The sequence below is a fragment of the Athene noctua genome, chromosome 9, assembly GCF_965140245.1.
Source record: "Athene noctua chromosome 9, bAthNoc1.hap1.1, whole genome shotgun sequence".
Lineage (NCBI taxonomy): Eukaryota > Metazoa > Chordata > Aves > Strigiformes > Strigidae > Athene > Athene noctua.
The window spans coordinates 6,732,998-6,758,572 of NC_134045.1; the positions used below are offsets into that span (position 1 = coordinate 6,732,998).

At 43.5% G+C, this 25,575-nt stretch overlaps 2 protein-coding genes across 3 annotated transcripts in view; both read left to right on the forward strand.

Moving 5' to 3' along the window:
- Positions 1–48: 48 nt before the first annotated feature.
- NUDT21 (nudix hydrolase 21) lies at positions 49–7,265 on the forward strand. Its single transcript, XM_074913585.1, has 7 exons — positions 49–280; positions 2,441–2,641; positions 3,846–3,909; positions 4,600–4,689; positions 5,353–5,428; positions 5,801–5,915; positions 6,977–7,265. The coding sequence occupies exons 1-7, from the start codon at positions 165–167 to the stop codon at positions 6,996–6,998; spliced, it is 684 nt and encodes a 227-aa protein (XP_074769686.1). The 5' UTR covers positions 49–164; the 3' UTR covers positions 6,999–7,265.
- Positions 7,266–8,787: 1,522 nt separating this feature from the next.
- AMFR (autocrine motility factor receptor) overlaps positions 8,788–25,575 on the forward strand; it is a 37,171-nt gene continuing 20,383 nt past the window's right edge. Inside the window, exons 1-8 of one of the 2 annotated variants that reach the window (XM_074913253.1) lie at positions 8,788–9,207; positions 10,707–10,799; positions 12,907–13,071; positions 14,872–15,024; positions 19,383–19,423; positions 20,222–20,354; positions 20,909–21,042; positions 22,661–22,771. In XM_074913253.1, the coding sequence (XP_074769354.1) occupies positions 8,968–9,207; positions 10,707–10,799; positions 12,907–13,071; positions 14,872–15,024; positions 19,383–19,423; positions 20,222–20,354; positions 20,909–21,042; positions 22,661–22,771 (1,070 nt within the window). In that variant the 5' untranslated portion in view covers positions 8,788–8,967. The remainder of the gene's footprint in view (positions 9,208–10,706; positions 10,800–12,906; positions 13,072–14,871; positions 15,025–19,382; positions 19,424–20,221; positions 20,355–20,908; positions 21,043–22,660; positions 22,772–25,575) is intronic. The other variant, XM_074913255.1, reaches the window with a different exon arrangement.

Here is a 25,575-nt window from a genome sequence, read left to right on the forward strand (position 1 = left end):
GGCGGGGTAGAGCGGATCCTCTCTATGGTCGCGCCGGAAGCGCGGTGGGCGGTTCCGGCGAGGCGGCGCGCGGAGGGTGTGCGGCCTGGCGGGGAGGTTAATGGCGGACGCCGTTCCCGCCGTTGAGCACTGACCGCTCCCTCGCCGCCTCCCGCCGCGCCGCCATGTCTGTGGTGCCGCCCAACCGTTCGCAGACCGGCTGGCCCCGCGGGGTGAACCAGTTCGGGAACAAGTACATCCAGCAGACGAAGCCGCTCACGCTGGAGAGGACCATCAACCTGTGAGCGCCGCCTCGGGCCTGCCCGGGCCCAGGCCCTGCCCCCGTCCCGTCCCGCTAGTGAGCCCTTCCCCGCTCGGTGAACACCCCCGGGCCGCCGCCCTTGGGCAGCCTGCGGGAGGTTTCCCCTCAGTACCTGCCGCGCAGGGGCCGCCAGGGGTCCTGGGCCACCCGGGGTCTTGGCCCTCCGCCGGCCGGGGGGCTGAGGGGAAAGCGGCGGAAAAGCCCGGTTGCCGGCGAGGGGTCTGTCCCCCCACTAACCTCCTCACTACAGCATGTTGTGGGTGCTAAAAGCTTGCTAGCGATCGAGGGAACGTGGAGCGTTTAGTATGCTTTAGTGTCTAGGAACAGCATCTGACTCGGGAAGCGCGAACCCCGAGTAACAGAGGGAGTATTTAGACACGGTGAGCGTCACCTGGACTTCGCTTCCTGGGTGTGCTTTCGTAGGAATCCACCCGCGTTGGCGGCAGAGGGAGGAGCAGGCTGCTGGCCTAGATGGGATTTGGGCTCACCCCGTAGGCAGTAGGATGTGGTTAGATATGCCTCGTCTCTGCTCATTGTCTGGGGCAGGTATTTAAATTTAAAATCAGAGTGCTTCCTACCAGAGAAAATCTGTCATAGACACAAACTATTTGTTAATAAATATTTACTTACTTTATATGACGAGCCATATACTTTAGCTTCTTCCAGTAAACTCTGGTAGATGTGTTCTTTTCAAAGTACATCTGATAAGCTGCAGAAACAGCAAATGTTAACTTTAACAGTCAATACTCAATTTTAGCTATTAATTGCAGACTCATGTACTTTTTTTGGTATAGCTGAGTTTATGCACAGTTAAGAATCTTGTGGAAGTTCAAATATGAACTTTATAGAATAGAATATTTTAATAGTGTTTCTGAAGAAAAGACTCAATGGGAAGCTGTGTTACCAGCATCTCTTTTTTTTAAATTATAGGCTAAGGGTTTTGATGTACAGACAAATGTACCCACATTAGTATAGTATGGGGTAGCATAGTAGATTATTAATAAAGTTCTTTGTGTATCTCAAAATGGAAATGAATGGAAAAAGAAATTTAGATGGTTCTAAGCTGTGAGTGGGGGAACTTGCTAAGAAGTGAATCTGGTTAGGAAGCTGATTGTTTTGGCTCACTTGTGTACATGAGAAAGGGCTCTAACAACTGCAACTGACTTGTGATTTCACCACAGTAAAACCTGAGGAAGATTTGGAGGGGGGAAATATGAGGAGGAGAAGAGGGCATGCTGCTTATTTGACAAGATGCATCTCAAGAAAAATGTTCCCTGTGAAATCAGTCATTCTGTTGATTCAGTTGCCACAGTTCAATAAAACCATGGTGATAACTCGGACTGCTCTGCCCAGAGCCCATTTTCCTCTCCCTTTTTGACTTAGCCAGATGATTCTGTCATCACTCCAGGCCTCATGCTATCAGATCTCTGTTAACTTGGCTTTTGTTGTACAACAATGTTCTCCCATTGCCCTCTGTGTTCTCTAGGACTGACTGATTTCCTTCCTTTCTTTTCTGACTCTTCAGTCTTTCTTACCTGGTGAAATCTCTCCAGTTTCTGCTGTACTGTCATGAGAGAATGTAGAGTTCCAGCACCTAGCCCAACAGTGATCTGCTCAAACTCTTGGTCTTACCCCAGGCTCCTGGCCTTGCACTTAAGACACTCAGCATTTCTCATCTTCTGTCATCCAGATGTCTGATTTCCCACTTCAAAACAAAACCACTTCTAACGGTTTAGTTCTCAGGCTCTTCATTACTTCTGCAGAAAAAAACCCCATGCACTGTCCTGTGTAGCTTGCTTCCTTCCCAGCAGAGCTTTTTTTCTCCTGTTCCTTTTCAGGCTCCTCTCAGAGCCATAGCTGCCTTTTCTCTGTGGTGTTGAGATCAAAGAGGGTGGCTGTTGAGTAACAGTAGCTGCTGGTTCTTCCGGGCTGCTTTCCTCCTTTTGAATTGGCGCCATACTAATGTCTGGATCAGCAGGACCTTCTGCACTCGTAGGTATTGTAGTGCAGATCTTCCTGTGATGGGGCCCCACAAGTCACAAACAAGAATTTCTGGCCCAGCGCAGGTGCTGTGTCATAGTGATATAAATTTAGATTTCTTGTTGCACAGTAACATTTTTTCCCCCCCCCCCCGTATAGGTATCCTCTGACAAATTATACATTTGGTACAAAGGAGCCCCTGTATGAGAAGGACAGTTCTGTGGCAGCTCGGTTTCAGCGCATGAGGGAAGAGTTTGACAAGATTGGCATGAGGCGGACAGTGGAAGGTGTTCTCATTGTGCATGAGCACAGGCTGCCCCACGTGCTGTTACTGCAACTGGGTACAACTTTTTTCAAGCTGTAAGTGTCTGTTTGTTGAACGTAACTTTTAGTTTAACTTTATTGTCACAGACTGCTAAACATGTGGGCTTAAGTGTGGCTAACTGATAGATGCTTTGAATGTGATTCATTCTTGCAAAGACTAGTCTGGGAAAGCTGTTTTGAATGGTGGGGTTTTCACCTCAAGTGTATTGGTCTGACTGCTCATGAGTGCAGTGACTTAGTTTGGAACCAACTGGAAATCTTAGTTATGATGCATTACTGTGGTAAAATCCTGTTTAAAACTCATTATCAGTAGTTAGTGTGTTGTTCTTATATTGTGAAAGCTGTTATGCTTAAATATGCTTATGCTATGGCTGCCAAAATGGTATAGTGAAGCTCAAGGAATAAACCCCAGTGAATGCAGAATGGTGACTGTTTACAAACTACTGGGTGAGCTGGGGAGATCAGGAAAGGTGGGCATCTGAATTTGGAAAAATTGCTTCCCTTTGTCTCATAGTTATCACTGCTGGAGTTATATTTTAGGGTCATAGTGATGGTGGTGGTGCTTGTTTTCTCTTTTAAACTGGATGGGCTTGACTTATATCAAGTTATCCTGCTTGTGTTCTTTTTGTTATGTTTTTAACATTTACATGGTTTGTTCTCAAATGTGTGTCTGAAATCTAATTTTATATCCAGATTCTTTCTTAACGTCTTGACTTGGGGGATGTTTGTTGGCAAAATAGGCTAGACTCAAAAACTTTTGCAAAACTCTGTAATGATGAAAATGTGTTATTAGTTTTTTTCATTAACCTTGCATCAAATGCAGGATGGTTCCCCTTGTGAGTTGTTTTTTCTGCTTCTGTGTGCTTCAGTGGGTGCTGTTTTTTGAGATAAAACCAAATACAGTCGGTATTTACAACTCTCTTCAACTTCTGGTGCTTTTAAAATTCTACCTTCTAAGTGTCCCAGTCGTTATCATGTATATTTTTATACTCTGTCCTGCCAAAGTATTTTATATAATAGCTACTTTTTTAAGGGACACAGAGTAGCCATTTTAGTCATGGTTTTGATGAAAGCTATCCTACTGTCTTCAAATTCAGCAAAGTTAGATTTGGAACTTCTGACTTAAGGGTCTTCAGTGAATTTGTAGTTCCCTTCCTGGAAACACATCCAAAGTTACCTGTGAAAGTTGGTAAATGCAATAAAACATAACTTTAGCTTTCATCATTGATTATTTTAACAGACCTGGTGGTGAACTCAATCCAGGAGAAGATGAGGTAGAAGGGCTCAAACGCTTAATGACAGAGGTCTGTTTCTTTCATTATGTTGCTATACTGGAATGTTGGATTATTTTAGAATTAACAGAATAAGCCACGGCATTAGTCTCCTTACTGTTTCTGTTATCTTGATGCTTTTGTGATGTTGTCAGGCAGTTAACAAATAAAGCAGTAAGTTTTCATTTGTCTGCATCATGAATGTGACAGAATGGTCTAGTGGCTGGTTTCCTAATTGCTACTCAAGTCCTGTGTTCGTTTGCAGCTTTGCTTTTTGGCTGGCTTCAGGCAAGTGAGCGTGCAGATAGGCAAAAGAATATGTTGCGGAGCACAAGTGATGAGGACTTGCCTTTGAGATGGTCTTCCCAATGCACCAATTAACCTTCCGTGCTCTCCAAGTAACCTAAATTAACACTGTCACATAGAGTAACAATGCATTTCATTCTTCCCATTGGTCTGGCAGGACACGGTTCAACTGAATGCAGCATAGAATTTGAAATGCTCTTGAAAGTGTCCTTGTCCTGTCAGGTGAGGCTTTTACTAAAAGAAAAAAAAAGTCACTTTATGCAAAAATGCTTTAAAATTCTATTAAAAGCTCTTCAGGGCAGTTCTGAACTACATCAGACCCTTATTACAGTAAGTCTTCATGCTTCCAGTATGTGTTTTCTAAAAAAAATTGGCTTGGGGTAATTAGAATTTTGACTGTAACTGGATTTTTGGTAGATACTGGGTCGTCAGGATGGTGTTCAGCAAGACTGGGTGATTGATGACTGCATCGGTAACTGGTGGAGACCGAACTTTGAACCTCCACAGGTGAGTAATCATGTTGACTTTCATCTTCTTCAGTCAAATATTGATCTTCAAAAAGCCTTTAATCTACCAGTTGGGCTTTTTGAATACCTGCTGCATGAGCAGTTAGTTTTCTGGTTTTTATATATTTCATCTCCTTTTTGTGGCTGAGGAGAAACAACAAACTTTTTTTTTTTTTTTTTTTTTGGAAACTCTGGTCTTCCTCCTCTCACCCATCCTGATGGATGAGAAACCCCTGGAGGTAACAGTTTCCAGTCCTGTGCTGAGCCAGACAGCCATTTCAGTTCCTGTTGTAGCCACAATGGAAACTGTTGCACTGCTGCATATGGAACAGATGTCCTGTGAAAAAAATAGTTTTGCTACCCTATTTGTAAATGCTTTAATACTGAAAATACTTGTTCAGTTTGCTGTTGAGCAGTCAAAACATCCCAGTAAGACAGAAATGCCTATGTGTATTGGTGCCTCTTTAGACCCTGTCAATAGTTGTGACAGAAACAGCGTTCCTTCCTGAGAGCTTTCTTACAAAAGTGGTTTTCATTATTTGATGCCATGAAAAAACAATATATGAGATGTTGAAAGCCTGCATGATCATGTATAAAGTGGCACTTAAGATTGCACAACATTTTCAAAGCTCTGTACAATGAATTTTTATTGTTTTTCTTCCAGTATCCCTATATCCCAGCTCATATTACAAAACCAAAAGAGCACAAAAAGCTTTTCTTGGTCCAGCTTCAAGAAAAGGGTAAGTGTTTGTTTGCAACAAAGGACTGTATTTCTAACAGTGTCTAAATTCTTGCATTTCATGCAAAGGGATGTAGGAACAAGTTTGTGTTCATATACTTGCAGTTGTGTATAGCTGATTGCTAAAAAAGTTAAATGCCAATATCAGTTCTGAAGGTAGGTGATCCTTTGAATACGAGTGCCTGGTAAATGCTCATTCCTGCTCCTGCATCAGTATGTGTACAGTGTATGAACACCTTATTTAACCAGAAAAGGAATAAGCCTACTGTAGGGCTATATGTAGTGATCTTATTTTGAGGTGTGTGGCGGGCAGTGATACTTTGACTGAGTGTGTGGTGGTTTTTCTTACTAATCAACTTATATTTCTTTTTAGCTTTGTTTGCAGTCCCAAAAAATTACAAGCTGGTTGCTGCACCATTGTTTGAGCTCTATGACAATGCACCAGGATATGGACCCATTATTTCCAGCCTTCCTCAACTTCTGAGCAGGTACATTATGATTTATTTATATTGTAGTTCTTGGGGACACATTTGCTGTGGGACACCAGAGCAAGGCTGGGCACTACAGAAACCACCTTGAAAAGGTTACAGCTATCCCAAAGAGCTTAGAATCTACTTCAGACAAGATGTGACGGACAGTTCAGAGGCACTGATTGCAACTTCCTAGCACCAAAGTCCTATCTAGCAGTTGTAGCAAAAGAAGATGTGAAAGAGTGTGAGGATGAAACTGCGCAGGCTAAGGAGCAGCTTCTTATATGCGCTGGGGCAGCATCAGAGTGAAAGCCCAGACGCGCGTTTGAAGTGCTGAGTTAGGTGTGCACGTTATCGCAGCTTTGTGCTGAATAAACCTGTTGGGTTCTTTTAGATTGTGTGGTAGAGTTTATAACACAAGTAGGGACAGCTGTAATTTTTTTCCTTCCTTTTCCTGACGTGCACACTCTTGGGCTTTCTTACCTGAGAATGGTGTGTACCTTGGGTCTCCAGAGCTCACTAGTCTCACTGAGTTCTGTTACGCAGCAGAGGTTCAGGGACATCTGGCATCCCACAGCCTGGCAGCCGTTACTCAGGGAAGTAGTTCTGTCATCCACCTACTTTGATCAAAAAAGTCTGTTAGCAGAATGTCAACACTGGTATTGCCCATAGCAGGCTTGCATCGTGCTGGGTTTTTTTCTCTGTCTAGCCCCAATTTTGGCAGTTTTGTAGCTATGGGGCTTCCCCCTCCCCTACTTTCTCCTGAGTAGCAGCTGTTAAGCAGCCAAATGCGTTTGGTGCCAGTGCAGTAGACACATCCAAAGGATGGACATCTGGAAGCTGAGATGGATGCTTGCTTTCGCTGCTTGTGGTGAAACTTAGTTAAGAAGAATTAGCTCTTCTCTTGAGAATGTGCTTCCTGCTATATGATAAAGCTGTCTTAATAAAAAATACACTTTTGTTCTGTCAGATGGAGGCTTACAAAGAGCAGAAACAAAACATTTGCTTATTCATTCAAAAATGTCACTCAAATAAAAAGAATGAAAATCCCTCACTTGATATAATCATTTTAATTTTAGGTTCAACTTTATTTACAACTGAATTCCTGTATACCCGAAGAGTCTGATAGAAGAAGCCGTCTCTGTGAGCACAGCTTTAAGATGTAGAGAAAAGAATACGTGTGACGCAAGGATTTTTTTATGTCATTCTTTTCCTGAAGGCCACTAAACTTTCTATTGTATGAATAGAGGAGTGAATCTCAACTGTTAGGTAGTGGGATGGCAATGTGATATCAGTGTTTTAATCACTTTTCATTGTAATACTCACCAAATTTTTTTTGTACAACATTAAACAAAATGGTTAAGATTCTGTTTGTCTTGGGTTTGATTTTTTTTCCTTTAGTTGTCTCCTGCTTTTAGGTACATATTTTAAACTTTATTACTTTCTTTCAGGAATACCAAAGGTCTTGGAAACAAGAGAAGGACCTAAACCATTCGGGGACCATTTGGATGCTCTGATCTGCATCCCTGAGCAGGAATTAGTCTGAGGGAGAAAATAAACAGTATAAGTAGGTGCAGTATAATTCTGAGGCCTAACTTAGATAACAGAATTGTTGTTTTGAGGAAGGAGGAGTACTTAAAGGCAAGTGTAGCCTTTGTTCAAAGCTTACCAGAACTGGTAAGCTTTTGGAAGCGTTAATGTTTGTTCAGGGCTTGGAGGAGATGCAATGTGTATCTTCTCCCTCTGTGCCCCTTTAAGAAAATAACAGCCCAGTAAATTCTCTTGGTCTGGCCTGAGATCCAGTTTAAATATGGAACATGAAATTAATTTTGTATATTTTTCCTATAGCTACAGGAAAGAATTTCGGTCATGTTGAAGTGTTTTGGTAATGCCATGTGCAAGTGGTTCCATGTTATGCCAAGCTGTTGTAGTAGACCAGCACATACCCAGGGATACCTGTACTTCTGCTTCCTCACCTCAACATTGCAGTCTCTACAGGTAGTAAATATCAACCTTTATAGGTGTCTTTTTACCATGCTTGGCTAAACATCAATTCCAGTTGAATGTGTCCCTTCCTGATGCCCCCTAGCCTTCCATGGTTATGGTTAACTCTTTAATAAATGGAGACTTGCTACCCGATTCTGGCACTGACCAGAAGATGCACTGTTGCCTGTACGCTGTCCTGTTTTACAAAGGTGTTGTTGGGGAGCCCGTGCAGCCAGGAGACCTGAAACTTGCCAGCGTGCTTGGTTCTGTTGCCAGCTGTACTGGTAAGCTACGTGCAGAGCAAGTGCCACAGCGTGGTGCTTCAGTCAAATTGGAGCTGGGCAGTGTGGGATCAATTCTGAAAAATGTAGTGGTAGGGTTGTTCACTCTGGTCCTACGGATGGAAGGCCTAGACAGATCGTGAGCAAAATGTGTCGTTTCTTAGACAACTGCCAGATGGGGAAAATAAAGCTAGGAGGGGAGCATGGAATGGAACAGTTTTTGCATGGGGAAGTGAGGAAGGGAATGTGGAGGTTTGGAAGTCAGATGCTGTGAGAACAAGGTGTGGAGCACGGCTTTTGAGGCCTGGCATTTAACAGTGTCCTCGTCTTCATCGCTGCGTGCCGGTCTGTGAGACTTTGTTCCGAACTACCCGTGAAGCTGGAGCGCAGCATCGGCTCTCAGCCCTCCGCATGACTACCTGCCTGCAGGCTTCAGGGCTATCGGGGGAGGCCCCCCCAGCGTCCCCCCCCCGCCGCTCTGCCGGTGCGAGGCGGCGCCGGGAGCGGGCCGGCGGCGGGGCGCGGGGCAGGGCAGGGCGGCGCTGGCCCGGCCGTTCCCGCAGCGCCGGGGCCGGGGGGAAGCGCCGCCCCGGCCGTGACTCAGCGCGCTGGGGAGCGGTCGCGGCGGGCGGGCGGACGTGCCGCTCGCAGCCGGGGCGGGGGGTTTGGGCCTCTTCTCTCGCCCGGCCTCCAGCGGGGGGCGGCCCCGGGGAGGGGCGGCGGCGGGGCGGGCGCTTAGGCCGCAGGAGCCGGGGAGCGCGGCGGGCCTGGGCTGAGGCCGAGGCGGCGGCCAGGGCTCCGCGATGCCGCTGCTGTTCCTGGAGCGGTTCCCCTGGCCCAGCCTCCGCACCTACACGGCGCTCAGCGCCCTGGCTCTGCTGGGCACCGGCCTCAGCGCCTACCGCGCCCTCAGCCAGGCCCCCGGCGGCGCCCAGCCGGACGGCGGGGCGGCGGGCACCGAGCCGGCAGAGCCCCCGCGCCGCGGCGGGCCGCGGGCCCTGGACGTCGCCTACTACCTGTTCTCCGACAGCCTCTGCGTCTGGGTGAGCCTGGGGCGGGGCGGCGGGGCCTGCGGGCCCGGCCGGCGGCTGAGCCCGGCGGAGCGGGGCCCGCGGCCTGCGAGAGCGGCGGGTGCGCTCCGGAGGGCGGCGTTTCGGTATTGTTCTTTGGAGACTGCTCCCAGAAGGAAGAGGGGCCCGCGGACAGGCGGGCGAGGGGAGGCGGGACGCGGGGGCAGGTGGGCGCCGCTGCTCGGGGCCCTGCCCGCCCCGCGCCGGCCCTCAGCCCTGCCCGCCCCGGGCCCCGGCCCTGCCCGCTCTCCCTGGCCGGAGTGGTGGGGCTGCGGTCAAGCCGAGCGCCCGGGCAGTCCGGCTTGGGCCGTGGGCTTGCCCCGGAGCGGCCCCCCTCGCCGTGGTGAATTGAGTGGAGCTCCGGGGAGGGTTTTGCTGCGGGTCCTGGTGGGCGCTTCCAGAAGCGCCACGTGTCCTGCTCAGCTAGAAATCTTTGTAAGAGATCAGCAGGTATTCAAGCCCAAGCTCTACCAGTTTCCTTTTTAAAAACAGCATTTAAAGCCGGGCAGGTAAGAGGAAACGTTCTCACCATTTAAGACAAAAAGTGGAAATAATCTTCTGTAGGTCTTTCAACCCAAACCTGCCAGTGGTATATGAATATTGGCTCACTCTGTTGCTGGAAATAAAGGCTCAACAAGGAGATATCAAAAACCTGGAGGAGCTGTTGCTGTTGAACTTTTCATGTGTCTCAGTCGAAGGTGGTCTTAGTTGGACGTCTGCTTTACAGCATGCTTGCTTGACTGAGGTGCTGATTTTTGAATATACCAAACACATTCAGCCTGCTGAAACTTGGTCTCAGGACTTTAAATTACGAGCCCTCAAAGAGCTTATTGTACGTCCTTTAGAAATGACCCGGTGAGACTGCTTCATCATGTCCCCCTCCTCCCTTTAGTGTTCTGCGTAGGTCAAAAGTTAATTACAAGTGTCTGTCGAATGTGAGAAGCAGTTTTCCTAGGGCTGCCTGTTCTGCTCCTTCCTGCTTTGCTTTAGAGCAGTTTCCCGAGGATTTAAGCAGTGTTGTTATAAAAGGGGTGTGTGCTATCAGTACGTTTCAAGACAATGTCTGAATCTTGTTCCTGTAACAACAGATTTAAACTGGCATTTTCTCATCTGCCCTATGTTAAACAAAATGAGCATCTTGGTGATCTGTGAACTTAGTCCCCATGTTCCTTGGTGGTAAAAATTGCTAATTATATGAAACAATTTATCGTGAAGAGATAGGTTAGTTTGGGTATACTGGTAGATCAAACTGATCGTGTCAGTATTTCTAGGAAAAAAAAGTTGAGTGACTTACCAGCTAGTGTACGTGCCTTGGAAGAGGCCAGGCTTAAATTTCACCAAAAAAAAAAGGCAACCAATACTGTTCTGTGAACAATGGTTGGTTTTGTTAGACTGGTTCGTTCCCCTTCTCTCTCTTTCTCCTCCTAAATAGGGCAAAAGTATTTGTCGCTGACTGTTTTATTTCTTTCCAGGTGCTAGTGAACACTGCCTGCTGTTTTCTGATGCTGGTTGCTAAGCTATTCCAGTATATGGTATTTGGCCCTCTTCGTGTCAGTGAGAGACAGGTAAGACAGCAGTGCGTTGCCTTGGGTATTGTGTTTCATATTTCTTGGTGCACGACTGTGTGGTTTTCTGTATGGAATTGCTGAAAGTATGCAAGAAAAGTAAATTTTAGAGCAGCATAAACTTAAATCTTACCCTTTGGTTAGCTAGTATATCCACAGCCACAAGTTTCCAGTTTATTTCTGAAGGGAACTTTCCTTTTTCACTCTTCCTATTGTATTTTATGAGCCCATGGTCAACCTGAAAATCCTGCTTCCTTAATGAACTTTGTAAGATTTCTTACAAGTGCACCTCATTTCAGAATACTATTAACGTGTTCTTCTCTATTCAGTTTGTGCTTGGCAGCATTTCTTCATGGCGTTTCATAGTTAGTTATCGACACTGGCAGTCTGAGTTCCTCTTGTACTTTGTTTTGTGCCTTGACTGCTGGAGAAGTGCTTTCCAGCGTCATATGCTGAGTGGATGGTTTCTCTACCCTCAGGTTTAAGAGGGGATAGGCTGACATATGCCCAGAGAAAGGAGGTAAGCAGGACTGAAAACTCAGGCTGTTTAGTTCTGCTCCTAGGCTAGGTGAGAATGTTTTTAAAAATTCAGCAAGGGGACCATTAAAGCCAGGCTTTTTAAAAACAGGGTCCTGCAGAAGATAAAAGCAGCAGCAGTAGTTTGAGTAGTTGCTCTGTGTAAATGCAGTAGCAGTGGTTTGAAGTGTGCTCACTTATTTAAATAAAGAGCATGTAAATGCAGTTCTTCAGGAGAAATTGGGCCATGATGATTTTTGACGTTAAGAACCGAGGCACACAAAGCTTTGTAATAACCATGGATCTCTCAAGCCCCTTGTATTTGTGATTCACACCCTATAGAGCCTCCACGTGAAGTGTATTAGAAACAAGCTACTATCAAACTGCATTGGGCCAAATTTTCTTGCTGGTCCATGTTGACTATGTTGAGGTTTGAACTCAGCGGGCAGCCAGATGCCAGGTGGCCGGCCGTTCACCCCCCTCCCCGGTGAAATAGGGGAGGGATGAAACTAAGAGAATTCGTAAGTGAATAAAAAAAAGAATTTACTAAATATAACAAGAGAACGACAGTAACAATAGGGAGTCCAAAAAGAAATGGGTAAAACGCAGCAGGGGCTTATCTAAGGGAAAATTGAGAGCCCACCCACACCTGTTTCTGGGCATGACATCAAGTTAACTCCATCGTGGTCAAAACCAGGACAGACTGTAAGGATGTGGAATTTTAACCAGTGGTAATTTCCAGGATGTTCTCTACCCTCTTAAAAACTGAAGTGAAAAGCAGTAACAGCATGGATCCATTTGTGTTTGGACAGGGGGAGTATGCTTCAGTTCTCGTGTAAAGGAAAGCTGGTTATTAGTGCTGACGAGCCAAAAATGGCAGCATCGTGAAGGAATTCTGGGCCTGTCTTAACTAAACTCCTGGTGATTTCATCATGTTCTTTAACAAAACATCTTATTTAATGAATTTTTTTTATCTCCAACAAACTGGCTTCCTATCTGCTGCTTGAGACCATCATATCATTCCTTTCATACTGCATGTGCGTGGGAATAATTCTTTTTTTCATGGCTCATCTATCTCATTCTCCACTGTAGGCATTGTGCTTTTTAAGAACAGACTGTCTTCTTTTCATCATCATCTGTACTTTTTGACAGGTTTTTGGAAGCAAGGTGCTAGGCTATTTGGACATCTTGTATAACTAACCGTGGCAGTTCTTCTAGCAAAGAGGACTTTGTGTTTGTGGCCCAGTAGCTGTGTTGCCTGGGCGTGGAGAATCCAACTGAGCTCAAGCTTCGCTTGTGCTAAGCAGTTTTAGAAGTATGTCAGGAAGCTACATTGTGCACTGTGTTGCGCAGTTATGCTGGAGTGGTACAAAACACTAGATAGATACTAAGGACCACTAATATTTCTCATGTTTTTAATTCAGTAAGGGTAGCAAATACTATTCAAGATGTGTATGCAGCAGGCTTTTGCTAATCTACTGTCGCATTTCTATTTCCATGGTTTTTTTCTTTCTCTTTATCCCTCTTTCTTTCCCCCTGCACGTGGATTGTCAGTGCTTTCACTACAGTAACCATATGTCTTCCGTTACAGCATCTCAAGGATAAATTCTGGAATTTCATCTTCTACAAGTTCATCTTCATTTTTGGTGTGCTGAATGTTCAGACGGTGGAAGAAGTGGTGATGTGGTGCCTCTGGTTCTCTGGACTTGTGTTTCTTCATCTTATGGTTCAGCTCTGCAAGGATCGCTTTGAATATGTAAGTTTTGATTAAGGGCTGTCTTTTGGGACATGCAACTTCTGTTTCTGGTTTGGGCACAAGCTCATGACAGGTTACAAACAGATCATTTAGACTTTTTTTCCCGCCCTGAGGTGCTGAACATGTGCACCTCCCAGTAGCTTCAAGTACTTGCTTTAAAGTGCAGTGTCAGTCTTACTCCTTCAGTTTTCCCATGAGACAAATGGAGCTGAGGATGCTTAATTTGCTTTGATAAATTGCTCCTTGTATGTGCCCTGTAATTACTATTACATAACTCCATGAGATGTCTTCATAGTTCTCCTTAGTAAAAAAATCTTGATAACAGAACATCCCTTAGATTGGTGCCCTTTAGGATTGGTCCATGAAGCCTGTTTCTGCAGATTCTGTCCCCAGGTTTCAAGCTCATTTACATCTACCAAATGCTCATTGCCAATGTCTTTACAATATACATTGCAACTTTCTCCGTAAGTTACATCCCAGTTCCTGTTAATACCAAGAATAAATTCAGCAGAGGTGCAGAAATTGAAGGGTAGGCAAGGAAGAAAGAACTGGGATTGGAACAGTAAATCTTGCCTTCTGAACATATATAATGCACATGCTTTTTCCTCAGCTCTGCTGTCCTGGAATAAAAGTTTGAACTAAACTGAATCCATGAATTTCCTTTTGGTAGCTCTGTGCTTCGCAATTTTATTTTTTTTAATTAATATCCAGTTAGGCCTGTTAATTCACAAGTAGCTAAGCACTAAGCTTGAAACCATGTTACTTGGGGTTAGGAAAATTGAAGCAGAAGTGAACAAAGCAGTCATCTAGTATTTTTAGTGCTGTTCAGAAAGCTGTGAAAGAACAAAGCTCATGTGGGAAGAAATCCTTATATTCCTTCTGCATTCAAAGCATGCATCGTAATTCTTAACTGGGACAAACTGTACTTGTGTGATCTGCCTTGCAAACTCTGGGGGATGTGGAACTGGACCAGATACAAGCAAGGAAGAAAGAAACAATTTAAAAACAAAACATGGTAGTCAACTTCATCAATCAGACCAGAGTGAAGCTTTGAGCAACTACATCTTTCCTTGTCCTGTTCTTTCCCTTTCTGCCCTGAAAGTAGGGGGATGGACCACCTAAATACTTTGCCTCTTGGATCGTCTTTGATTTAGCCTAGGTGTAGCCTCCCATTAGAGTAGTTTAGAGGATTAATATGCTATGCATGTTATTGAGTGAGACAGCTACTTTCAGAAGGCTCTCCCCAGCAGTCTCTAGCTGCAAGTTAAATTTTGGAGGGAGATGTCTCTTTCTTCTAGGAGAAAATGACATTGGAAGAACCAGAGGCTGGAAGATAAAATTGGACAAATTCAGATCAGCTGTAAGATGAAAGATTGGCAGAACGATTACTCTCATTGCTCAAAGACTGTGTATTAACGTTAGGTGTCTTCTAAAACGTGTGTTCATCCAAAGCAGACACTGTGGATTTGATGCAGAAACGACATGTGTGAGAAATGTGTACGTGGTTTTCTTGCAGAGGCGACCTAAACATTAGATCAAAGGAACGTAATGATGAGCCCTGTTGGCTTTAAAAGCCTGGTGAATGTAAATGACAGCGAGACAAATGAAACTTTGGGATGGTGTGTGATTTTAGCTTTATTCTGCATCATTTATTACTACATTGTGTGGTTGAGGTCGTGACATTGGTTTTATTCTAGAAAGCAAAAGATTTTCCTGAATGAAGACTTGTTTGGTGAGGTGGCTATGGAAGGCAGGGTGGATGATTTTAACCTGTTGTGTATTTATGTATTTGTGTTGCAGCTTTCCTTTTCTCCTACCACACCCATGAGCAGCCACATCAGAGTGCTCACCCTGCTCATAGTCATGCTCCTCTTCTGCTGTGGATTAGCAGTCATCTGTGGTATTATTGGCTACACCCATGGCATGCACACCTTGGCTTTCATGGCAGCAGAGGTGAGACTTCTTTCATATGTGTCGTGGTTTCTGCTTTGCTTTTCACCCCTCACTTGAGGGTATCTTGGCACATGGTGGGTTTTCTTTTAGCTTCCCACAACAAAGAAACTCCGAAGACGCAAGCAAGACCTCCACTGTTTTAGAGTACTTGCGAGATCTGCAAGCTTTCTCTCTTTAGGGTTGAAGATCTGCATGCTTTTTTAGAGTTTAAGCCTGCAAAAAAAAAAATCTTTGTTGAAAGAGGAGAATGAGAGAATAAATCTGTAAGATGATGCAGAAATCAAATGACAGCCTATGAAAAAATAATGGTTGTGCTTCATGAGCATTGCAAGAAGGGTGAGTGGAAGTGGCCGCTAGAGAGAGGGAGAGAACGTATATGCAAGTGTAATGTGCACCTCGGCCTGTTTCTTTGAGGTTGCATTTTCTATTTCATTTCTCCCCAAAAGGAATGAGACTAACATCCTTTCCTTAAGGCATGCTCAAGGGATTTGCTTATGTCTGTGTAAAGAGCTGTGTCTCAGCTGGGATGAGCCACACGTGTTTGTGCGCTCCTGAACCCTTTGCAGGCATAGAGTAAACGTCAGTATGTTTGTGGAGTGAACATCAGTATGTTTTTGATGTTATGGTGGGTTGTTATGTTCTACCTGAGGAAGTGATACTCTTTACCTCCTCTTTATTTAAGATTATAATTACAAGTAAGTCGTATTCGCACATCCTTAGTTCAGATAATAAATAGCGTGTATGGTTTATTTTTCTTCTCCTATCTTGAATTCATAGCTGGAATTAGTGAGAAGGAAAGAAAGCAGTCTGCTGACAGTAGGAGAATAGGATGTTGGTCTCCTATCACAGCAGTTATTTAACACGTCAGTTTACTTTTCTTTAAATATGAGAATGTGTGAGGCCAGATTTGTAATTGCACTGTGGAAGGGTATAGAATATTTATCAGTGTCTCTAATAGGTGGGGTCTCCTCGATGTTGTGTCTCTTATCTTGGCTCGGCAGAAGGGTGTATCAGCCTTGTACCAGCATGGGGTGGATTTATCAAGGAGCGTTACAGTGCTGAAGTGTTGCCTTGTTAGCACTGCGCCGTGTGCTGGTGTGTGTGGTTTGGGTGGCAGGATGGGGCCCAGCTATTCATTTCAGTGGGAGCTGTTCTGTCTGCTTATTAACAAAGGAATGGCTCAGTCAGCGTAAGCGTACAGTCCTCAGCCAAGCCGTGGGTCCCGGCAGCCTGCTGTGCTGCTGGTGGACAGCAGAGGAGGTGTGGGGAGTGTATAGGCAAGGGGCTCCTACCCTTGCAGGGAGCTGCTGGCGTTTGAGGACGTTCCTGAGCTGAGGGTTGCACAAGCCTGTTGGGTTTGATAGCTTCAGGTGGACTCTGGAAAGTTGTCTGATCATGTATTGAACTCATTTATACTTTGGCCTCTGCAATATCCAAAGAGAACAAATTCCACATTTAACTCTGCTTTGTGTACACAAAAGAGCCTTTGTTCTGAAGCTTCTGTCTGATAATGTCCCTGGCTATCATCTAATACACTTGTAGTGAAAAACAGCAAAGAATCATTCCCTGTTTACTCTTCTTCATACCATTTGTGATTTTAGTAGACCTTTCTCCTGTTCCACTTCTGATTTTCCTTCCAAGCAAAACAGTTCTACTCTGTAATTTTTCCTCATATGAAGTTGTCTAATATCTTGCCCTTTCTTGAATGTTTTAAATATGCTCTGTATGGATTAGGTGACCATGAGTAGTTTCCTTGATTTTAATACCCAGCACTCATGTAAATAGAATAAAACATTTAGGTTTCTTTCTGTACGGGTACAAGCAGTGACACCTCGTGGCAGTCTTCAAGCTCTCAGCAAAAAGCATTAAATCTTGCATACTAAATTCTTTTCCTGGTGGTGGCTTTTGTGATGGTGTTCAAGAGGGACCCTGCCAAGTGTATTCCATTAGTGTGTATTTAATTACATTAAGTTACATTAAGCTATTCATCTCCCGCCCGACTCTGCAGACATTGATTTAGCTTGATGCCTCAGGGTTTTCAGTAAAGCAAAATAGATGTTTTTCTTGGGTTTTAGCTAGGCTTCCACTTGTTCTGTGTTGTTTATCAGCATTTTCTTTCCTGCAAAGGATGGATGTGAAATGTGCAAATGACCAGAGAAAGTTGAATGACAGTCTGTATTTTTGAGTAAACATTAAGCTTTTTTTGCCTTAATAGATGGTATTTGAGAATTATAGTACAGCAAGTAATGTCCAGTCTGTCTATCTTCACACCTTTTTTATTGTAAGAAAGAATTACTCCATTCCTCTAGCAGCCGTCCTCTGATCCTGTTTCATACATCTCAGTTAAAGCCATATAATGGTAGTGATAATCAAATCTTAGAATTGTATCTTACAGATAATAGTATATTTTCCTGTATAGCTTCTCATACCGCATCTGTTATCTTGGGGTTTGAGTGCCTTCTAGTCATGTGCTAATCTAATCTACATGACCACTATCTGCCAGTAGCATGGAGTCTGTGGGGGATAAGCAGTTCCTTTCGAGCAGACCAACAGCTCTCGAGGTGTCGGTACTGAAAATGGCCTGCTGTACATTTAGAACCTCAGATTATGGAGTTGTGTAACTTGTGATGTAGTGTTGCCCTTTCTGCAAAGTATCTCTCATGTCAGAATGCTGAAATGTGTTTCTGGAAACAGTAGAGGAACCAGAGGCCACTACCTTGACCGAATCTGCACTAGCTTGTCCTTTTAATCTGATATTCTCGCTGCCTCAGCACTCAGTATAAAGCATGTCATGGCAGCATTAACTTCCTAAAAGTTGCAAAGACTAGACAGACTCTTCAGACTTCCACCTGACAGATGCCTTCCTTCTTGGAGACTTTATGGCACATGTACTGGTTTTGATACAGATTTTTGCTCAATGGCATATCCATCCAGCATCTGTTTTTTCACCACTTGCATGGTGAGAATTTGAATGTATTTAAATTTCTTCTGTGCTCTGCCCAAAGTTTTTCTCTAGTCAAAAACCTCATGTGAACAAGGTGTAGTCTCTTTCTGGTACCCACGTGCGGGATAACAAGAGACAGAAGAGGGTCTCATAGCATGCCTTGCAGGAGCAGCCAGTGTGCTAATTTAACATTTTTACGCAAGATGTTTCTGATAAGAACAGCACACTGTGCTAGGTGACTTGCTGTTAATTTGTTGACTTTTTTAGGTGTTACTTGGATGATGCGTGCATCTTGTCCTGAAGCCCGTACTTGGATAAAAGGTTGCACTGGTGTTTAAATAGTCACAGGAACACACATTTGAAAGCCAGCTAGTAAACAGTTGGCCAACAGTAAACAGTATGTTGGATATTACTAAGGGTTACATATGCCTAGAAGCATTTTAAGAATGTTTTTTGCAGATGGAAAAAATTATTCAAGCCGACTGTTTTATGGCTATATTGGGACATCAGTGGTTTTGATAGTTCTTCCATACTGTGTTTGATACTTACACTGAAGGCATGCCATCAGACTGGTTTTACAGAAATGGTTTCAGTTGTTCATTGTAAATTCCCTTCATCTTGGTGTCAGTTGGCTCCTGCTAACTGCAGGGTAGTGTGGGCAGTCTCTGAAGGGGATTTGTCCCGTTTCCTTGCACTGGGAGGATACAATGAAGGTATGGGGCACTGTGGGCCTGACAGGTTAGAGAGAGGTGATGGAGCCACATTTCTTAGGTAATAAGAGCCCCTGGACTTGTGGTTAGGTATGCTGGAAACAGTTTTCTCTGATGACTTGTCTTTACACTTCTGATTTACTTACACTCTCTGATATATTCTTTTTTTTTTTTTTTCTCTGTACTTAGCCTAGAGAGGTAAATATGATTAAAGAGAGAAGTTACTTTTGCAGTGTTCACATCTCAGCAAAGGGGCAGAAATGGTTTGAAAGTGCTTCCATGGTTCTTCCTCAAATTCCTGCCACTATTCAGTTCTTCAGATTTTTCTTGAGCAGTGGGATGAGGAGAGGTAGTTGGTAGGATTGTGGTCTCGACACTCACTGAGTGATAAACATTGAAAAAGATAATACGTGCTATGTAGTGGGGGGGAAAAGTGAGACTTAACAGCAGTGATGCTAGTGGCTGCTCCAAGAGCATTGTGTGTTTGAGAACAATTTCCTCCATATTTATTTCTAAACTTGATGTTTGTCACAGGCATATTGTGCACACAGTCATCTCTAGTGACTACTGATTCACAGGAACTTCTTAAGCTGCAGTAAATGCATTTTGTGTTTTAGCCTTTTAGCTCATGCCACTGGACCACTGTCCCTGCCAGAATGCTGTTAACATTTTTATTTTTTTTCCCTCTACCCTCTCTTCTGCAGTCTCTGCTTGTGACAGTCAGAACTGCTCATGTGATTTTACGGTAAGTAGCTTATATTTTGCAGGATGGTTGTTCAAGAAAGTAGTGCATATTGATTTAAGAAGTGTATGTAATTGCCTTGTTAAATTGCAGATGCATGTTTGGAGATTGGCAAAGGTGGTTAACTTTAGCCTCTGCTTTTTTTAAGCTGAATTCTGCAATGCATGGATAGCTCTAGTGGGTGCTAATAGTTTAAGGCATAGATTAGAATGGATTGGTGCTGCTCTGTGAGCATTGATATATACGACTTAATGTCATCCTACTGGGTTTCTTTAAAGATCTTAATCTCTAGAATTTTTGCTTTGCAAAAGTAGCATGCATGTGTGTCTGTAATGCACATGTATATGCGTACGTAGGACATGATGTGTAGCACAAAACCTCTTTGTCCAGATCGCTATTGGCATTTCAGGTCTGTCACCCATCTGTAATGTCTCACCTGAGAAACACCTCACATGCTGAAAAGTGTGGGTCTATAGTTACTATAATCCCAAGACTGGCTTTCAGTACATGCAGGAGTTTTCAGCAAATCCAGCATCTTCTCTGTCAGCTGGTGGTATCTGTAATGCCAGTGTAGGCTAAGCATTGATTGCTTTTTGCCTTTTTAAAATGCTGCTGTTTCAAACCAGTAACGTTAAAAAAAGGTTCCCCAGGAAAACACAGAGTATGGGCACTGGGTTTAGAAAGGGCAAAGAATCCATATGCAGAAGAAGTTGTTTGAAAAATGGATAGAGTAGTTTGAATGCTAGAGATGCTATTTTAAGAAAAAAAATAGATTAATGTTAATTTCCCTGCTCTTGGCAGATATATAATTCACCTCTGGGATCTCAACCATGAAGGAACGTGGGAGGGCAAAGGCACTTACGTCTACTACACAGATTTTGTCATGGAGCTAACCTTGCTTTCGCTGGACTTGATGCATCATATTCATATGCTGGTATGAAATACTGGACATAATGTTGAGCAAATAGACTGGCCTTAAAATAAGGGGTACTGGGTATACATATTTTGTGTATTATTTTGCTTTGCACATTTGAGGAACCAAATATTACAGAGAAGTTATGTAAATAAACAGGAAAATGTAGTGTGGCGGGTTCGGGCATTCTTTCCTCCTGTATAATTGGAGTCAGCACAAATAACTTTGTTATGGAGTATTAACTACTGTGTAATTATCTGTTTAATAGGTGTTTAATTAGCTTTGTACTGAGTAGTATCAGCCTGAATTATTTTCATTGGCAGCAGGGGACATAAAGCTGAACAGGACTGAATACAGTTTATCCTTATAAATGCTGTGCTACTTGAGTTGTATCTGAAGATATGATGAGTAATACCCATGAACACTGTGGTTAGTCAGAATGGTCTCAACAAAATAAATTCTTCAGTGCTGGTTTCTCAGTTTCTTTTTCTTTTAAGACCTGATGCAGTTTCTTGTGGTGGCCTCTCGTTTCCCACGGTGTTTGTTTCTAATCACCATTCTGTTTTTTTCCAAAGCTGTTTGGCAATATCTGGCTGTCAATGGCAAGCCTGGTGATTTTTATGCAGCTGCGCTACCTGTTTCATGAGGTTCAACGAAGAATTCGGCGGCACAAGAACTATCTGCGTGTGGTTGGAAACATGGAAGCTAGGTGAGCCTCTTACTTGCTCTGGGATCTTGATGTGGATCTTGGAGAGAGGATCCTGATTAAGAAGTTGGGATTCTTTTGCATTCCTTTGATACACAATGACATGGTGTAAGCCGGAGAGGTGCAATCTTGCAAATCCACCTCTAAAGTCTTTACACTTAGAGTGTGTTTTTACCAATCTTATTTGTTACCAGGGTCATGCTTTCTGGTTTTAACAGAATGTAGGATTGACTTTTATAATAGCAGTATTACTAGTAACATACAAGTGAACTCCCCTGTCCAGTATTTCTTCTGTGTTCTCTTGTGTACTACCCTGGTGGGGTGACGTAAGCTCTGCAGAGCTCTGCCTGTCTCGGTTGTCAAATACTGGCTTTGGCTGTGACAGAAATAAATGCTCTTAATTTCATTAGACCATACTATTCAGTTACTGCCTGCAATGAAATCAAAATATTAATTAAAACCTGCTCAGCTTTATGCATGTATTTATTAAACCCAAAGCCAACTCTAAACAGACTCTGTACTTGTAGTGGAGCTGAGAGCACCTTGGGATTACTTTAGTCCATCCCCCTGTAGTGAGGGAATAGAGAGAAATTGAGAGGCCTGTGAAAATCTAGTATTGTGCCAAACACTACTGCATCTCTGATCCAGTGTTTTCATAGCTCAGCTATGTCCTTAATAATTTTAAGAGCAACAGGGAGTTTTTTCTGTACATCGCTGTGCCATTTTCATTGTGGACTTCAGTGGATTTGACGAGCTCTGATGCCTGCTGCTGTAGTCCAGATGGCAATGACAGACTTCTCTAGAAATTCCTGAGGCTTTCTTTGTGAAAAGCCATTTAATGGCTGTAATATCAGGTTGAGAGCTGCATAATAAACGTAATCCACAGTTTCTTTTCAGTAAGGTGCAGCCGCTAAACCCCTTTAAGCTGCTCACAAAGCTGTTGGAATTGCAAGTGTCTCAGACTTCTTGTCTGAGCAACTTGATGGGCTTTTGTCATTCTCATTGTTCTGGAAGAGCCACATTCTAGCTTCCAGAAGCTGCCAATGGCAGCAAGCTCTCTGCCTTTGTGTAGCTGTTCTTCAGGTATATTCCCCACAAGCTGTACTCTGAAATGTTGTTATACCACTCATCTCTCTATTGTCTGTGTTTGGGTACAGCTGCTTGCTGGTGCTGTAAAAAGGGGGATTGGCAAAATCTGAGGCGAAAATTAGTCAGACCATAAATGTTTATGATCTCAAGAAGACACTTTAATGGGTACAGCTATTAAAACTCATTTACAAAAATGACATAAGCCAAATCTATACAGATTATAACTTGAGGTTCTCAACCTAATGATCATACTTCTTGGAAGATACTAAGTCAAAGCTTTTTGCACTTAGGATGTATGTGGAGATGGGCAAAAAAATGTGCTCATAAGAAAACAGGGGAGGGATGTGTGTGTGTTTTCCTTTGTGGTGTGAGTCCGAGTTACGGAAAAAAATAGCAAATCTGCTGGCACACATCTCCCACGATGAAGTTAACATGGCGGATAACGTTTCCTCAGTGCAGGATTCTCTAGACAGAAGGCTGTGCTGAGCTGTTGTAGTCATTACTTTTGTCTCTTTCTTTTTTCTCTTCATAGGTTTGCAGTTGCGACGCCAGAGGAGCTAGCAGCCAATAACGACGACTGTGCCATTTGCTGGGACTCCATGCAGTCCGCACGTAAACTCCCATGCGGCCATCTCTTCCACAAGTACGTTTCTGGGGCTGGGGAGGGTGCAGAAAGGAGGGGGTATGTGGGCATGTCTGAAAGTTACAGCAGGATGACAAGTAACTAGCTCAGCAAGGCTGTGAACGCTTACTGCCTGTGTCACCTTGGTCTGCTCCTAATAATAAAGTACAAGTCATGTTCACTTCAATCATTTTTATTTTGGAGTTGTTTCACCTGGTGCATTCTTTTTTCCCCCAAACTAAGAGTATGCATCTTGTCAGCTAGCAGGTTGACAGCATTGAGTTATGGTATCTCAATTGCAAGTCTGTCCCCTGCCTTGCTGTGTAACTGCTTGGTAAAACACACTCTTTTCCCCCTTACTTTTTCCTGTGCATCACCTCTTCCATAAGGTTGTGTTGATATTCAGGTGAGGAAGAAAAATTTGAGTTAGATCCTTAAGTACCTTTCAGATACCAACTTTTAAAAGAAAATGGGGAATATTTTTATATAGTGCATCCTTGCATGGTGGTGAGTCCTCCAGGACAGTTGTGGAGGCCAGGTCTGATTATATGATTTCATGGGGGGATGAGTCCATCAGAGCTGTAAAAGTGGTTAACCGAATTAGCTGAAGAGATCCCTAAGCAGGTGATGGTTGAAACTGGGAGGCTCTTGGCCAAAGGATCTCTCTCGATACTGTTTCTTACACTCTAGTGAATAGTATCAGATGCTTGTGGAGACAGTGTGCTGGGCTGGATATGCCTTTTCTTAGATCTTTTGTAGCAGTGCTTATATTGTCACCCTTGTGCTTAAAAATGGAAAGGAGGTAGGGGGGTTGAACTGAGAGTTTCTGAAAGTGCCACGTGATTAACATGCATGGTCAGTTAAATTGTCCCTATGGTGTCATCTGAGCAAGTTACTTTCTGCAAATAGCTTTTTACTTTTCTGGTAACTGTCAAACCAGAGGTTATAATCTGTGTGCTAATTTGTTGTCATTTATGACAAACCTTGCGATAAATATTTATCTGTGTTCCAAGAAGTCTCTAATGAGATAATGTGCCTCTGTAGCAGTAACTGCTCTTCCAATGCTACTGAATTATATGAATACTTAATCACCTACTGAGCACTTGAGAAGCCCAGGGTCTTACCTCTTCAGAAAGTTGTTTTTTCTGTATCTAAAAGGATCCCTTCGGATTTTTTTCTGAAGCTACAATACACTTACTCTGGTATATTTAGAGAGGGAACATGTTACAGTGGATGTCTTACGCTTGCATATAAAACCAGATGTAATTAATAACCCTATTTACTACCTAAGAATGGTTTCTCTCCTGAGAAAAGCCTAGTGGTTTTGCTAAACATTATGTCCATTCTCAATTACGTGGGAATTTTTTTCATAGCCATTTATTTGGAGTAGAAGAGAAGAAGGCAGGGAAGATTTGCATTGCTGAGGACAACTCTGTGCCTAAATATTAAAAAAGTTTTAACGGGAGTGGGTGTCCGATCGTTTCAAGCTCTGTTGAAACTCTCCCCTTTGTCTTCTAGGAAACAGTCCATTTCAAAAGAGTTGCTGCTCTGAACTGTTGCTGGCCTTGACCTGTTGTTAGTCATCCTTCTGCTGAGGTGCTGTAGGTGCCTGAGCCCTTCTGCCTGTGCAGTGCCAAAGGGGCATAGCCTTACTGCAAGCCTTGAGGGCTTGGTGCTGATGCAGGCTGAAGGGGGTGCATGTCTGTTCCAGCATCTCCATGGCTGGGCTGTTGAGCAGCAGCAGCAGCGTGGTGGTAGCTTGTGTCACTCCAGGTGTTTCATAAGTGACCTTTTGGTACAGCCATAGCAGAGGTTTGAATTTGCTGTAGTAAAGGAGATGAAGTTGGACAGCATCGGCAGTGCTAACGTGCTGGCTGTGCTGATGGCCAAGGTGGTGGCAGACGGTAGATTTTTATTGTAGTGTTTTGGTTTCTTCTGGGAAACCAACACTTAATTTCTGAACACTGCCTATCTCTCCATTTAAATATGATAAAAACCACTTTGGCAATATGTCTGTATGCTACAGCTTTGGGAATTGTGCAGGGTGCTTGTGTCCTTGACTTTGCTATAGTCCTGTAGTTAGGGCTTTTACCTTGCTCTTTCAGCCCAAATGTACAATCTGTGCCTTTACTCCAGTTGCAAATACACAATTTGGGAAACAGATTTATGTGACCTTTTTGTATATTTCTACCTTTCTAAAGTTTTTTGAGTTTCTGATGGAAAACCCCACCCCAAAAGTGTGAAGATTGAGACGTGTTCAGTTCTGTGAAATTCAGTTCTTCCATACTGAAAATCAGGTTTCATGTGCCAGCAAATACCACAACTGGGTCATACCAGTCTCAATCAAAAAGTTGGCACAGCTCTGAGTGTTTAAACCTGCATTTCAAATACTCCTCACTTTCTGCAAGACACTAAATGGTTCAGAATTAAGCAAACATTGCAAATGTAACAGCACTGGTTAGTATTCATAAATCTGTTTAGAGTTTCCAGAGCAGTACTCTACTTTTGGTGGTGATTTGAGTATTGATATTTTTGAAAAGGTATTTGAAAAACTTTGGAGGTGCCATTGCCACATCACACTGGCAGAAGTGCTATGAAAATGTGTCAGAATATTTTAAATACTTGTCCAGTCGTTTTTTGGCCTTTTTCATTTGAGGATGGTGAGAGAAGAGAAATATTTTGTTTCCCTTTCCAGGCAAAACTTGTTTGTTCTGAGCTAGAGGTACAGCAAACCTAGAGAGTGTTTTAAGTTTGTGATAAATCTGCATGCTCAAGTGAACACTTAAGGATTTTCAGCTGAAAGAAATAAGAAACCTATGCCAGAG